The following is a 13,678-nucleotide window of genomic DNA, read 5'->3' as shown; positions in this document are numbered from 1 at the left end:
GCTTCAAGTTTCTCATCTTTAAAATGATCTGGAGAAGGAAATGGCAAGCCATTTTGGTATCTTTGCCAAGAAAACCCCAAATGGGGTCAACGAAGAGTTGTTCATGACCAAAAAGGACTCAATAACAACTACACAGCTTGATTTCTAAGCTAACTGCAAATTAAATGAAGGGCAAAGGACTGTCACCGTGGTAATTGCAAGAGAAAATAGGGGACTGGACCACAGGAGCTCTTGAGTTGCCAGTAATAGAATCAATAGATTTTAGAGCTAGAAGAGACCACAGAAATTCAGAATAGTCATCTGGGACCATTTGGTATGGAATCAAATAGCTCGGCATGTCTCAGAAGATTCTGAAGGTGTCATATTTTAGCAAAGAGCAACAAATTTTTTAGTGAACCAGCATCTTTCAGAAAAGGTTAGATTATGTTCATTATCCTGTGTGGAAAAAACAACACCAAAAACTCAGGTAAGAGTGTAATACATTCCATCCAGCATAGTTATAGGGACTATGGTTATATGGGAAACTCTGGTCTCTAAAGCAATTGATCTCGAAGGCTTCCAGTAAGCCAAGGTTTTCACTAAAGTGGCATTTCTCCTCCCTCTGCCTTGAAGCAACTAACCTGCTGTTATTAATATTGATAACAGACAACTAATAGATATGAGGAGAGGAGGGAAAAGGTATATTTAATATTCCCAAACTTTTCTTAATCATGCTAGATGGGTTCTCACTTGGTTAAAGGAATCTAGGCTTATGGCTTTGGAGATCAGGGGTCTTGTTGCATTTTCTCTCAGTGGCTTTTCCAGGGACTCTCCTCCCATTCTTTTTCCTCCTCTTCCTCAACTTCTTCCTTCATTCTTCCACCTTTCCCTTCTCTTCTTCCTCTTCTTTCTTCTCTCTACTCTTCTTCCACCTCCTCCTCTTTACCTCCCTCTAGCTTCTCTTCCTTTTTCCTTTCTCTTCTTCTTCCTCTCCCTCCTCCTCCTCTTCTTCCTCCTTCTTCTTCCTCTGCCTGCCTCATCTTTCTCCCCTCTTCCTCCCTTCTTATCTTATGCATGAGAAACTGAGGCCTAGACAGATGAAATCTTGGCTCCATGTTCATATAGCGTAGTGATGAAAGAGACTCTAAAACTTCGGTTTTTCTATTGCTGAAATAGCTGTTCTTGTACATAGATCTTGTCATGTCATACCTCTACTCAGAAAGGTGCATTGTTTCCCTTTTCCTTCAGAGTCCTTAACCTGGCCTAGAAGGCCCTCCAAAATGCGGTGCCCCTCCATCTTTGAATCTTCCTCATGTTATCTTTCCAGTTTTTTTTTTTTTTTTTACATTTTGCTCCCTTCCATGCCCTCTAGGATCTGGCCCCAGTGGTCTTCATGTTGTTCCTCACAAACAGCTCTCCGTCTCCCAGCCCTGCCTTTTCACTGGCTGTCCTCATGCCTGCACCTTCTCACCTCCACTTCCTGGCTTCCCTGGCATCCATTACGGCTCAGCTTCTTCAGAAGGCCTCTCTTGGACTCCCTCCCAACCAGTGCCTCCTGTGTCCGTTTTGTATGTACATAGTTGTCTGGGCCTCTCTGCCTAGGCTCAGAAGGGGGAGGACCTCTCCTGAGGTCACACAGGCCATAAGGAGCAGAGCCAAGACTCAAAAACTATGTGCATAGTTGTATGTGCATAGTTCTAATGGAACTCTAATGGAGCCCCAGAAGAATGATAGCTTTTTAAGGGCAGGCACCAGTTTTTTGCTTTTTGTATTTATCTGTATGGCTATGATCAGTGCCTGGCACCTTGAAAGTGGTTAGTAAAGATTTGCTGACTGACTGACTGGCTACTTCTTCTCTCTGTGCATTTTAACTCTCAGCCAAATGGACCCACTCTTCCACTTCTCTCCCCACCAACACACCCCTGTACTTTTCCTGTTTTAAGCCTTTGTTCGTTCTGTCCCCTTAGCCTGGAATCCCTTGCCTTTCTATCTCTTCTTGGTGAATTGAGCTCTGAAGAGGGGGACAGGAAAGAAAGTGTTGCTTCTTCCATAAATCTTTCCTCCAATCTTTCCTATGTAGAGCAGACTTTTCCTCCTTGGACCTTACATAGCATTTTGTTTTGCATTCTCTGGTGCACCTCTTATCTATTGTTATATATTTTCATTATCTGTGTGTGTGCCTTATTCTCCTGTGGTATTTTAAGCTCTGTGAGGGTATGCCTTCACTAAGTATTTACCCCTAATGTCTAGCAAAATTCTCCAAACACAGGTACTTAACATGGTAGTATTTAATTGAAATGAGGTAGTCATGGATGCAGTAAATAACTAGAGGTTCCATTTTCCAGACTTAGAAGAGAATGCATTAGAAAGTAGGGATGGCCTTGAATTACTTTATAATCCATAGTTCTATGAAGAATTTACTTCCTCTGTGCCATGTAAAATAGAGAGGGGTGAATGGAAGCTAGATATAATTTGGGTAAAGGTATCTGTGTCTAGGGTGGGGGAAGAGAAGAGCAGATTTAGAAAAGTATACATGATTGTACTTACTGTATGTTTGGGAAAGTTTTTTCACAAAGTGAGGCCAACTCCTCACTTGAAAGGAAACAAACTAATTATGCCTTAATTTGTTCAATAACTATTCTTATTCCAATGGCCAACCCTTATGGTCATAGAAGGAACCAGACGAGGGATCTCATCATCAGTTTTATGTTTTTTCTCCAGTATTTTTTAGATTTGACTTACTCTGATTGAAGTTATGTAAAACTTTAGCATATTTAATACAGAAGCAGAATATTAATGTCTCTTCTGCTTGTATGACCTTGGGGGAGATCTTTTAATCTTGGTAGGCCTTAGTTTTCTCATCTGTTAAATGACAGAATTTGACTAGGGATCTCTAAACTCCTTTCCAGTTTTAAATCCTTTGAAATACTTTAACTGATGATTTAGGACAGAGATGTCAAGCTAGCTGCAACACCAAGCCAAATTAAAATGTCATTTAGGATTAGGAGAAACGTTTAACAAGATAAACAAAAACACGATATGACATAGATGGTGTTAATTGGTGGATTTCTAAATCAGTAAGCACCGCAAGGATCGCTTTTGGTTTGAGTTTGACAGCACTGAGAAGGGCTTATCATTCCCTTAAAAGCTATCCTAGTAAAATATTCCACCACTTGTGACAGAATAAAGACAGCTTGTGACAGAGGTTCAGTAGGATATTTTTTATTTCATTAGCTGTCAGAAGACTGTGTTATATCAACTTCGTTATGCATGAAATTTTTCTAGTACCTAAATGTGTGTGTACGTGTTGTTGTGTAGTTGTTTTCAACTCTTCATGACTGTTAGGAGTTTTCTTGGCAAAGGTACTAGAGTAGTTTGCATTTACTTCTCTAGATCATTTTACAGATGAGGAAACTGAGGCCAACAGGGTTAAGTGACTTGCCCAGGGTCACACAGCTAGAAAGTGTCTGAGGCCAGATTTGAATTCAGGAAGATGAGTCTTCCTGATTGCAGGCCCAGCACTCTATCCACTGTATCACCTCACTACATACACACACACACAGACACACATGCATATATACATACACATATATTTTTGTATGCATATATATTTGAATGGTGTTCTGTTAATTTACTAAAGAGGATTATTCAACTTGATTAAGCATAAAGCACTTTCCAGATTTCAGGTTCACAGGATCATTATTTTAGAGCTGGAAGGTACATTAAAATGCATTGTTTAACTGTCATTTTATAGAGGAGGAATGCTTGGCCAGGAATGTAGAGTGCCATCTTCATCTAAGGTCATACAGGTAGTAAAAAGCAGAGCTGAGACTCAAACTTGGATCATCTGAGTCCAAATCCACCGATCTTTCCACTATGCCCACACTGCCAAGTAATCATTAAGAATCTCCTTTGTGCCAAGAGCTAGATGAAATGCAAAGAAGAAAAAGGAAAAATGAATGCCAGCCTCCCAAGGAGTTTATATTGTAGTGATGAAACATACACAAATTACCACAGTCCAAGGTAGAATCATTGTGGAATCTCTTTTCTCCCATCTCTATTAGTTTATGTTATGCTTGACTTCCTTTCATATAACTGGAGATGACATTTCATGTTTCTTTCACAAAGTGTTTCCAAAAGTGTAGGCACTGTCAAGCAGAATGGGGCAAAAGCTTTTGGTTTGTACAAGGTGTAGACTGAGAGCAGCCAGTCCATGATCTGGATTCAGATGAATGGACCAGGTGAGCAAAGGTATAGACCATATCAGAAGCTAGACTTGGCCTGCTTACCGGGGAAGATATTTATTGTTTAGACCCCAGATCCAGGAGTTGTAGAGGTTTTTCTAACCGAAAAGCCTTTACTGGCTTTGACCTGCTCCTTTTACTTCTATTTTAGTAAATTGATGATCACGTTGTTTTGAGTATTCCCCTAATCAGTGCAGGTCATAGCCTGCGCACACTTCATCCTATGTAATTCTTGTCCATTTACCCCTATAGACCATCTTTAGACTTTCATGGACCCAGCTTAAGAAGCTTTGCTGTAGGGTGTGTGTGTGTGTGTGTGTGTGTGTGTGTGTGTGTGTGTGTGTGTGTGTGTGTGTGTGTGTGTGTGTGTGCGCGTGTGCGCGCGCGCGCCCTCATTTTGTTTGGTGGTGCAGCCCCCAGGCTGTCCATCTCTTAATCCCTGACTCTTGCCAAAATGACTGTCTCACCTCCTATCTAATAATGGCTTCCTGGATGATGATAAGATATTCTTATCTTCTCAGAATCCTCTATCTGTATCCTATAAGAATAAGATATCCTTATGTATAGATTGTCATTGGAAAACATGCTAAAGCCTACTTAGATCCACCATGTATCTGTCTTGGTGCTTTGCTTACCTGTAATTCTTAAGGGGAAAGTGTGGTCTAGGGTTTATAGCCATGTAGTATTGCTAGGATAATAAACGCCCTTCTCATACCACTTGTAGCACCTCACATCAGTTCACTTCAGATCAACCACAGAAGATAAAGTAGAATAAAAACAAGTTTTTTTTCTACTTAGAGATCAGGTAGAAATGTGATTTTTGCCCTTATTATTCCATGTCTCTTTCCCCCCTTTCTCTTCACTTTTTGAATCCCCCTCCCCTGTCTCTCCACCACCTTTTCCTCCAACTGATACCTCTTTCCCTTAGGCCTAAATGACTATGTTTCATTTGAATAGGTCATTACTTCTTAATTCTCTATGTTATAAAATAGTTATGGGACCCTAAAGTTTATAGGAAACTCCAGGACAGACTGGTCTGAAGACAGCTTCCTCCATGTTTGCGACAATAGTTTTTGAAATCCAGTTACTTTTACAGGTTCTTTAATGAGCATGAATTCATATTGACTTATTAATCAAGTAGGTACAATGTGAATATATGGGGAAACTAGGTGGTGCAGTGGATAGAGCACTGGTGTGAGTTCAAATACAGCCTCAGTCACAAGCTGTGTGACCCTGGGCAAGTCATTTAACCCCTCCCTATATGCTTCAGTTTGTCATCTGTAAGATGGGAACACACTGGGGAAGGAAATTGCAAACCACTCCAATGTCTTTGATGAGAAAATCTCATGCACAAGTCCACAGGGTCATGAAAAGTCAAACGTGACTGAATGACTGAACAGCTAAGTGGAAGGCACTGTGCTACAAAGCCCAAAATAATAGCCTCTTCCCTTCAAGTAGTTACAATGACAGCAATGGTTTTGAAGAGGCATCTTTTAAAACTACGATCACACAATTAATTGTTGTTAAATTGAAACTAGGATAGAAGTAATTACAAAACATTTGACTGTTACTAAAGTGGGAAGTAAGATATAACCAGACCATTATCATCCCAAAATATCCTATTTCAAAGGAGAAATTACCAATAGGATTACTTGTCACTTTTAACTTTATAGGTCTGTCCTTTAAAAAAAAAAGTGTGAGATTGGGTATCTGTGTGTGTGTGTGTGTGTGTTTTATCTGTAGATGTGCTATGACTTTGCACCACAAATTGTATTATAATCACCATCAAAAGCAGAGGAAAAATTTGACATCAGCCAGTGATTGACAGTTGTCCATACTCTGTACCCATTGGTTTTGCTTTAGGATAGATGGGTGAATAAGTAAAAGTCTAGAGATTGTTTCAAGGGTTTGCAAAATATTTTACTTGTAAGATGCTAGTATGGAGGGGGAGAGTTCCCTTTCTATGTTTATAATTTTTTTTCCCTCAGCGTATAAACAAGAACTATTATTTATTTTCAACAGTTATTATTACTAAACCAAGTACCTATTACCTAATTTACCTAGGATTTTGAAACAATACTTTAACCTGGAAGTCAAATGAGAGAACAGTTTTTCTGTTAACAAAATGATATATTTAGTTTTGAGCTAATGCTCTACTTTACTGAAGTATCGTATAGGAAATATAAAAATAGCATATAAACCTTGAATTGAGACTAGGTATTATCACTTGACCCTTCACTTTTTCCTCATTGCATTTAAATTAACACATAAAATGTGGTCAAGGACTTTAGCAAAGGTCATTGTCTTAGAAGAAATACAACTTGGAGATATATAAATGTAGATATAGAGATAGCTAGAGACAGCTCTATCTATCTAGATTTCAAAGCTAAATACACATAAAATGTCTTTTTACAGGGCAAGTATATGGATATTGAATTTGACTTCAAGGGAGATCCACTGGGAGGAGTGATAAGTAACTGTGAGTATTGTTCTTGGTTTCATTTAGAAAATTTCTAAGTGGTTTTATAAAAAATACGATAATAAAAAAATAGTAAAAGTTTAACTTGGAACTTTGATTTCAAAATACAGATGTTATATGTTATAAGAACAGTGACATTTTTCCTTTTGTGCATAGAATTTGGAGATTTGAATTTCAGATTGTCTTTTGGTCTCATACATTATAAAATACAGAATATAGGTATTTGAATTCTACATATAATTAATTGTATATAATAAACTAATAAGCTGTTAAACTACTAAGGTAAGATGAATTCTAAAATCACTTACTCTTTTTCTTTGACCATTTTCTATAACTCCCTTTAAAAAAAGTGTCAGGTGCTTACTTTGTGCAAGGCATACTCTAGAAATAAAACAGCAAAGAGAAAATTAATTCACAGTCAGAGAACACACTGCAGATTTGAAGTGGTGTCCTGTCTCATCCTTTTTTTCTTCCTCCTCCCCCTCTTTAAGGAAACCTAATGTATAAAAGTATGAGTTTAAAAGAAAATACAAAATGTGTTCTATAGAAAGGTTTATATTTAGAGAACTTTAAATGGCAAGCTACCTTAGCATATTTAGAATATTATTAAATTTACACAAATTTTAACTGCCAAACTATTTAGCAAAATATCTGTTGTACAGGAAATCAGATTTGAACTTGAAGATTTACTGTGAGAGACCTTTTGACACCATTATGTCTACGTGAATTAAATTTCATGATGCATTGGATGGGATTTCAAATTCAGTCTCTTTGTTTCTGCTTCTGTGCTCATTGCTGATCTGACAGTTGTCTTTCCATATAACTCTTCATATACCTGTGTAGACTTCTATTGTATCATTACTTTAGAATCAGCCATTTGTTAAAGATATGACTTTGGCGAAATGCATTACTATCTTAAAATGGTTGGTATCATAATGGACTTTCCATGAGTCATTTTGTACACCAAACTTGGGAAAACAGCAAGAGTGTTCATGCAAACAGGTCATGATGTAGTAGAAAGGATATTTGTTACACTTGACAGACTAGCTAGGCTGGCTCCATTCCAAAACCACAACATCTTATGATTCATTTTTGTTGTTGTTCAGTGGTTTCAGTCATGTCTGACTCTCTGAGATTACATTTGGGGTTTTCTTGGCAAAGATACTGGAATGGTTTGCTATTTCCTTCTCCAGATCATTTTACATATGAGGAAACTGAGGCAAACAGGGTGAAATGACTCGCCCAGGGTCACACAGCTAAGACGCATCTGAGACCAGATTTGAACTTGGGAAGATAAATCTTCCTGACTCTAGGCCCAGCATGCTATCCACTGTATCACCTACCTGCCTCCTATTGTGATTCATAGTTTGGTATAAAAATTCATGTGTATATGTATCTACACATACACATACATATCTATGCATATTATATATACATATGCATGCATATTACACACACACACAGAGAAATGTTCTGACTCAATGTTTATCAGACATTTGTGCCGTCCAGGGCAACTTTCTGCAATGATAGAGGGAATTTCTTCACTGGGAACACTTCTGCCAGATAGTGTCACAGATCCAGCCTTCTTACCACCAAAAATATTCAAGGCACTGGTCTTACAGAGATGGAGCTAAAAAGATGACACAGTCCCTATTTAGGAATGGCTTAAAATGTAGTAGACAAGGATAAAGCACATATTATAGATTACCACAGTGCATGTTGGAATATTATCAAGGACATCTGAAGAGTGAATAACATGAAGGAGGGAGGAGGAAGGAGGGATAATTTTTATTCTAGGTAGCTATACCAGGGAAAGGTTCAGGGAGCTGGTAGCAGCTGAACTTGGGCCTTGACTCTTGTAATGTTAATGGGATTTAAGATCTTTCCCTCCTATTAATAGGCCTCATGTGGAGACCATTAAAGGAAGCTTGCTTAGGGAAGGCTTGCTCGTAGGAAGGCTTTCACACCTTTTGCTAATTTCTAATTAGGCACTGAGTCATGAAAGTTGTGATGCTTTCTGGCTCTGAGAAGTGTACATACTCTGAGTTGGGTATTTTGCTTTGGGGGCTCACTTATGAGAAGATTCTTGGGATTCCCTGGTCAATATTCTGAGAGGCCATATGTTCAGAGCTCTCCAGCTGCTCAGATGTAAAGGCTGTTTAGATCCAGGGATGTATATACAGTATATAGTTGATTCAGGCAGTCAGAGCCCTGTCTGTTGGTCTTTATTTCTCTGCTTGTATTTTCTCTGAAGTTCAGGGTACTGACTTTTCCTCTGAACTAGTGGATGTAATTTAAAAAAGATTGTTGACCCTTTGAACAGCTATCCTTCCTAGTAAAGCAGATCTAAGAACCTGTGCTAGCAGCCATCCTGGGTATGCCAGTGTGGTTTTTGCTACAAGTCTGAAGAGAAGTCTTTATCAGGTTGCGGTGGTTTATGAATACTATTCTAAAAAGTGTTAATTTTTTCAAAACCTAGTTCCAAAATGTGTTTATAAGTTTGTAGCACTTCCCTTTATGTATAAAGATAATTGAAAATACCATAATATTAATTTTAGTTGATAATAGTATTGTTGTGGTTGTTCAGTCATTTTTTTAGTCATGTCATCTGACTCTTCGTTACCCTGTTTGGGGTTTTCTTGGCAAAGATACTAGAATGGTTTGCCATTTCCTTCTCTAGCTCATTATATAGATAAGAAAATTGAGTCAAATAGAGTAAGTCATTTGTTCAGGGCCATACCGCTGGTAAGTATCTGAGACTGGATTTGAACTTGAGTCTTCCTGAATCTAAGTTGAATGCTCTATCCACTGCACCATCTAATTGCCCTTGGATAATATTATTACATTATATTGTATTATTTTATGTTGTTAGTAATTACATTACAGTATTACATTATGTTGTTATGGAAAAATAAGCACAGTAAACACAGTAATGAGATGTTGCAGGAATATGAGTATCATTCTGTTTTAAAATTTAGCCCCTTCTTAGCTGTGTGACCCTGGGCAAAGTCACTTAACACCTGTTTGCCTCAGTTTCCTCAGCTGTAAAATGGACATAATAATAGCACCCACTTCCCAGGATTATTCTGAGGATCAAATGAGATAATATTTATAAATGTTCTAACTTGAGTTATAAGAGAAAATATAAACTATTTAGTTTTTAATGTACTACCCAACTTGACAGCATGATCTTTGCATCATTACTGGACATTACTGCCCTACCCTGCCTTCTTCATTCCACCTAAATTGGCCTTCTCTTTAGTCTTCCAATTTTTATTTTATTTTATTTTTTTTTGCTTTTTGGAGGGCAATTGGGGTTAAGTAACTTGCCCAAGGTTACACGGCTAGTTTGTTTTTTTGTGTGGGTGTTAAATGTCTCTGGCCGGAACCAAACTCGGTTCCTCCTTACTCCCTGCCGGTGCTTTACTCACTGCACCACCTAGCCTCCCCTAGTCTTCCAATTTTACACTCCATCTCTAGATTCTCCTTTAGCCTGCATTCAAGATTCTCTTCTTCCTTTTAAATGGAATTCATGCATTGTCTCCTTCATGAAGCCTTCCCCAGTTCTCCACAACTCCACAACTGATCTCTCTCCCAAATGACCTTGTATTTAGCTACCCCACATATATTTGTATTTATTTACTTTATTTTTTTGTTGTTGTTGTACATGTTTTTATATGTAATTGTTGTCTCCTATCAGAGTATAACCTGAATGGGGAGCAGAGCTGGTTTTATTATACTTGGATCTACAGGGTCTAGCACAGTGCCTGGAATACAGTAGGCATTTAATAAATACAGATTGTTCAGGGATTGGATTTCATGTTTGTATTTTCTAGCATTTGTTTTTGTAAGGAAATTATTTTGACATTTATGGTAATGGGAAACACCCAATCATTTCTAAATGTCCTTTCCCTTTTCTTGGGAAGAAAGGGAATGAATTAGTGGTTAAAGCAGGAAATGTCTTCCTATGGGCATCACTGTCTCATAGGATGCTCATGAGTACAGCAGTCAGCCCTATTTCTATAAGCATATGGGCAGGCTATCTCAGAGAATATAAAACAATGGAGAAATGTGCTTCCTTCCTCCAAAATGTGTGGCACATCCCAGAAACACAAGCATACAAATACGAGAACCCTCCACCTCCACCTACACATATACATACTCCTTGTATCCTGAAAGGAAGGTCAGATCCCTGGGGCTGGCTGTTATGCCTTCACACAGGGAATGCAAAGGATTCTTCTGAGCCTTTCTTAATCTTCTTTCTGTCTGGTTGGATCCTATTTAGGAGAGTTAGGGAGAGATGTGAAGTCAAATTTCCAGTTACCTTTTCTTCTGTTAAAACAGGCTTACTGGGCAATCTCATCCATCCCCTTTGGGCAGATGACCCCTCCAAGCCTTCTTTGGCCCCAGAGCTTCAGTTCTTTCTGAAAGCCTCTTGATAGTTCTAGACCTGGCTCTGCTTCCTTTCTAAAACTTAAATCTAAAACCAAACACATAATTTTCTTCCCAGAACCCATCCCAGCTCCCAACTTCCCATTTTCTATAATTGTAACCATCATTCTCCACTGCAGTGTGCTTATTATGGGGGATGAACAGCAGGGGTATGCTGGTAAATGTTTAACAACTGTCTCTCACATTTTTCTCCCCAAAAAAACCAAACCAAACCAAAAAAAAAAAAAGCAAGTGCCCATAACACACTTTTAAAGTTTAATCCACATTATTAACACTTTAAAAAGTCTAGACCAGACTATCAGTGACCCCAGCAGGGTACAAAAGTTTAGATAAAACTCATCTCCTGTCCTCTGGGAGATTGTATATATCACCTGGGGGGGAGGGCTGATAAGAAACTTAGAAAACAAAGTACTTTGTGGGGTCTGAGGAAGACAGTTTTTATTGAAACTTCATAGATTCCCGGGCTTTTTTAAAGCCCTTTTACAACCTGGTTCCACTCTATCCTCTTCACAGCCTTATTATAAATAGCATTACTTTCCTTCACACACTCTGCAGTTCAAACTGGCCTTCTAATGCTGCTCCACTCATGAGTCCCTCCATCTCCTTTGTATCTTTGCCCAGACTGTCCCCTCCTCCCATCCTACTCCCATACCTGGGAAGATGCACACCCTCCTCATCTCTGCTTCTTAATATCAGCTATTTTTCCATCAGAACTTGTCTTAAGTGCTACTTTCTGCATGAGACTTTTCTTGATTTGCCTTCCCCCAAATCTCCCCTAGTGTCCCTGCCCCCACCAGCTGCTAGTTCCTCCCCTCCTTTCCTTAATTACTCTGTATATATTTATAAATATACATGTTGTTTCTCTCTATAGAATATAAGCTTCTGCTTGGCAGGTTGGTGGCCCTTAATAAATGCTTGTCAATTGATTTATCAACTGATGAGATCAGGCAACACTTCCTGGAGGTGGGAACCTTATCCCTGGGCTTTAATTAAAGGTTGAGTCTAAGGCTGGTGGGAGGCCTGCTATTTGGAACAAAGGGCCTAGAAATAAGAGTGCTATGTCACTTTTGACTTCTCACCTTCCCTTAGTTGCCAGGTCTTTATACTTCTTGACTTTGTTGTTCAGTGTGTCAGACTTTTCTCCATCTTGTTGTGTCAGACTTTTCTCAGAGCCATGAACCATACTGTCCATGGGATTTTTTTGGGCAGGTATTGGAGTGGTTTGCCATTTCCTTTTCCCGTGAATTAAGGTAAATGGAGATTTAGTGACTTGCCCAGGGTCACACAGCTAGGAAGTTTCTGAGACTAGATTTGAACTGAGGTCTTGCTGACTGCAGGCTCAGTGATCTCTCCACTGAACCACCTAGCTGCCCTGCTTCTTGACTAGGAGTATCATAATGGCTTTTTATGGAAAGCTGTCCCTGCCTTTAGGGTCTCCTTGGACAACTCTATTATTCATGGTGTTTGGTAGTTTTCCTGTTGCATTATTCTGAACCTCTCATTCTTCTGCTTAAAGCATTCCATGATAATAGATCACTTCCTTACTCCCCCTACTATTACCTACCACAGAAAGTTGGCATTCAAGGCCCTCCATTAGCACGGTGCTTTGCGGTTAATAGATACACAATCTCTTTATTGAGTTTAATTAGGTATAAGATAACTGGAAATACATTGTTTCTTAAGGTTATAAAAGTAGCGTTATGCTTACAAAACTAGAATTCAGAATTACAGTAAAGTTTTGGAGGTGGAAGTTAAGATCTCTTTCACAATCATCTCTTTAAGCATCATGATACAGAGGGAAGAGCATTGGGTCTGTAGTTAAAAGGCTTGAGTCCAGATCTCACCTCTGATGTTTAGGGGGTGCAGTGGAGGCAGTACTGGGCCTGGAACTCCAGTTAAAATCTGGCCTCAGACATACCCTCGCTATATTACCCCTGGGCAAGTCACTTAACCTCTGCCTTAGTTTCCTTATCTGTAAAATGGGGGTGATAATAATAGTTTCCAGCATTGTTTTGATGATTAAATGAGATAATAATTTGTAAGTGCTTATCGCAGTGCCTGGCACATAGTAAGCACTATATAAATGTTGGCTATCTTTATTATTATTAATTGGAGTAACTTTGGGCAACTCACTGAGTCTCAGTCTCCTCCTTTGTAGATCTGAGTAATCCATTGATCTCTTAGATCTGTATGAGGGAAGTTAAAATACTCAGTTTTTTAAAAACATTTAAAAATAATTCTTGGCTGCTAAAAGTTGATATAGCTCCTTACTTTGAAAATTAAAATAAGCCTGGAATTCTTTAGCTTTCTTTTTATTTTTAATTAGCTTGAATCTAATTATGAATTTTTCCATATAAAGTAACCAATTCTTGTTAGCTCCAGCAGCTTTTTTCTAGCTATATCCAGGCAAACTTATCAGGTTTGCATCTGTAAGTAAATTGTAGGTTACTTTTGACCTTGAGGCTAAAAGGGAGAGGAGGAACACACCTGTCTCAACAAGCTCAAATACACATTCTCCTTTCTT

The 13,678-nt window shown here is 38.7% G+C and overlaps 1 protein-coding gene across 4 annotated transcripts in view; it reads left to right on the top strand.

The window, feature by feature from the left end:
• Nucleotides 1–13,678, top strand: part of MYO1B (myosin IB) — a 225,842-nt gene that overhangs the window by 134,834 nt on the left and 77,330 nt on the right. For all 4 annotated transcript variants that reach the window (XM_069070179.1, XM_069070180.1, XM_069070181.1 and 1 more), the window contains exon 7: nucleotides 6,639–6,702. In XM_069070179.1, the coding sequence (XP_068926280.1) occupies nucleotides 6,639–6,702 (64 nt within the window). The remainder of the gene's footprint in view (nucleotides 1–6,638; nucleotides 6,703–13,678) is intronic.

This window comes from Petaurus breviceps, unplaced genomic scaffold (genome assembly GCF_028583685.1).
Source record: "Petaurus breviceps papuanus isolate PSGF00001 unplaced genomic scaffold, PetGlider_PUasm1.0 90804, whole genome shotgun sequence".
Lineage (NCBI taxonomy): Eukaryota > Metazoa > Chordata > Mammalia > Diprotodontia > Petauridae > Petaurus > Petaurus breviceps.
The sequence above is the reverse complement of the archived record's forward strand: the minus strand, read 5'-3'. Positions and strand labels throughout refer to the sequence as shown.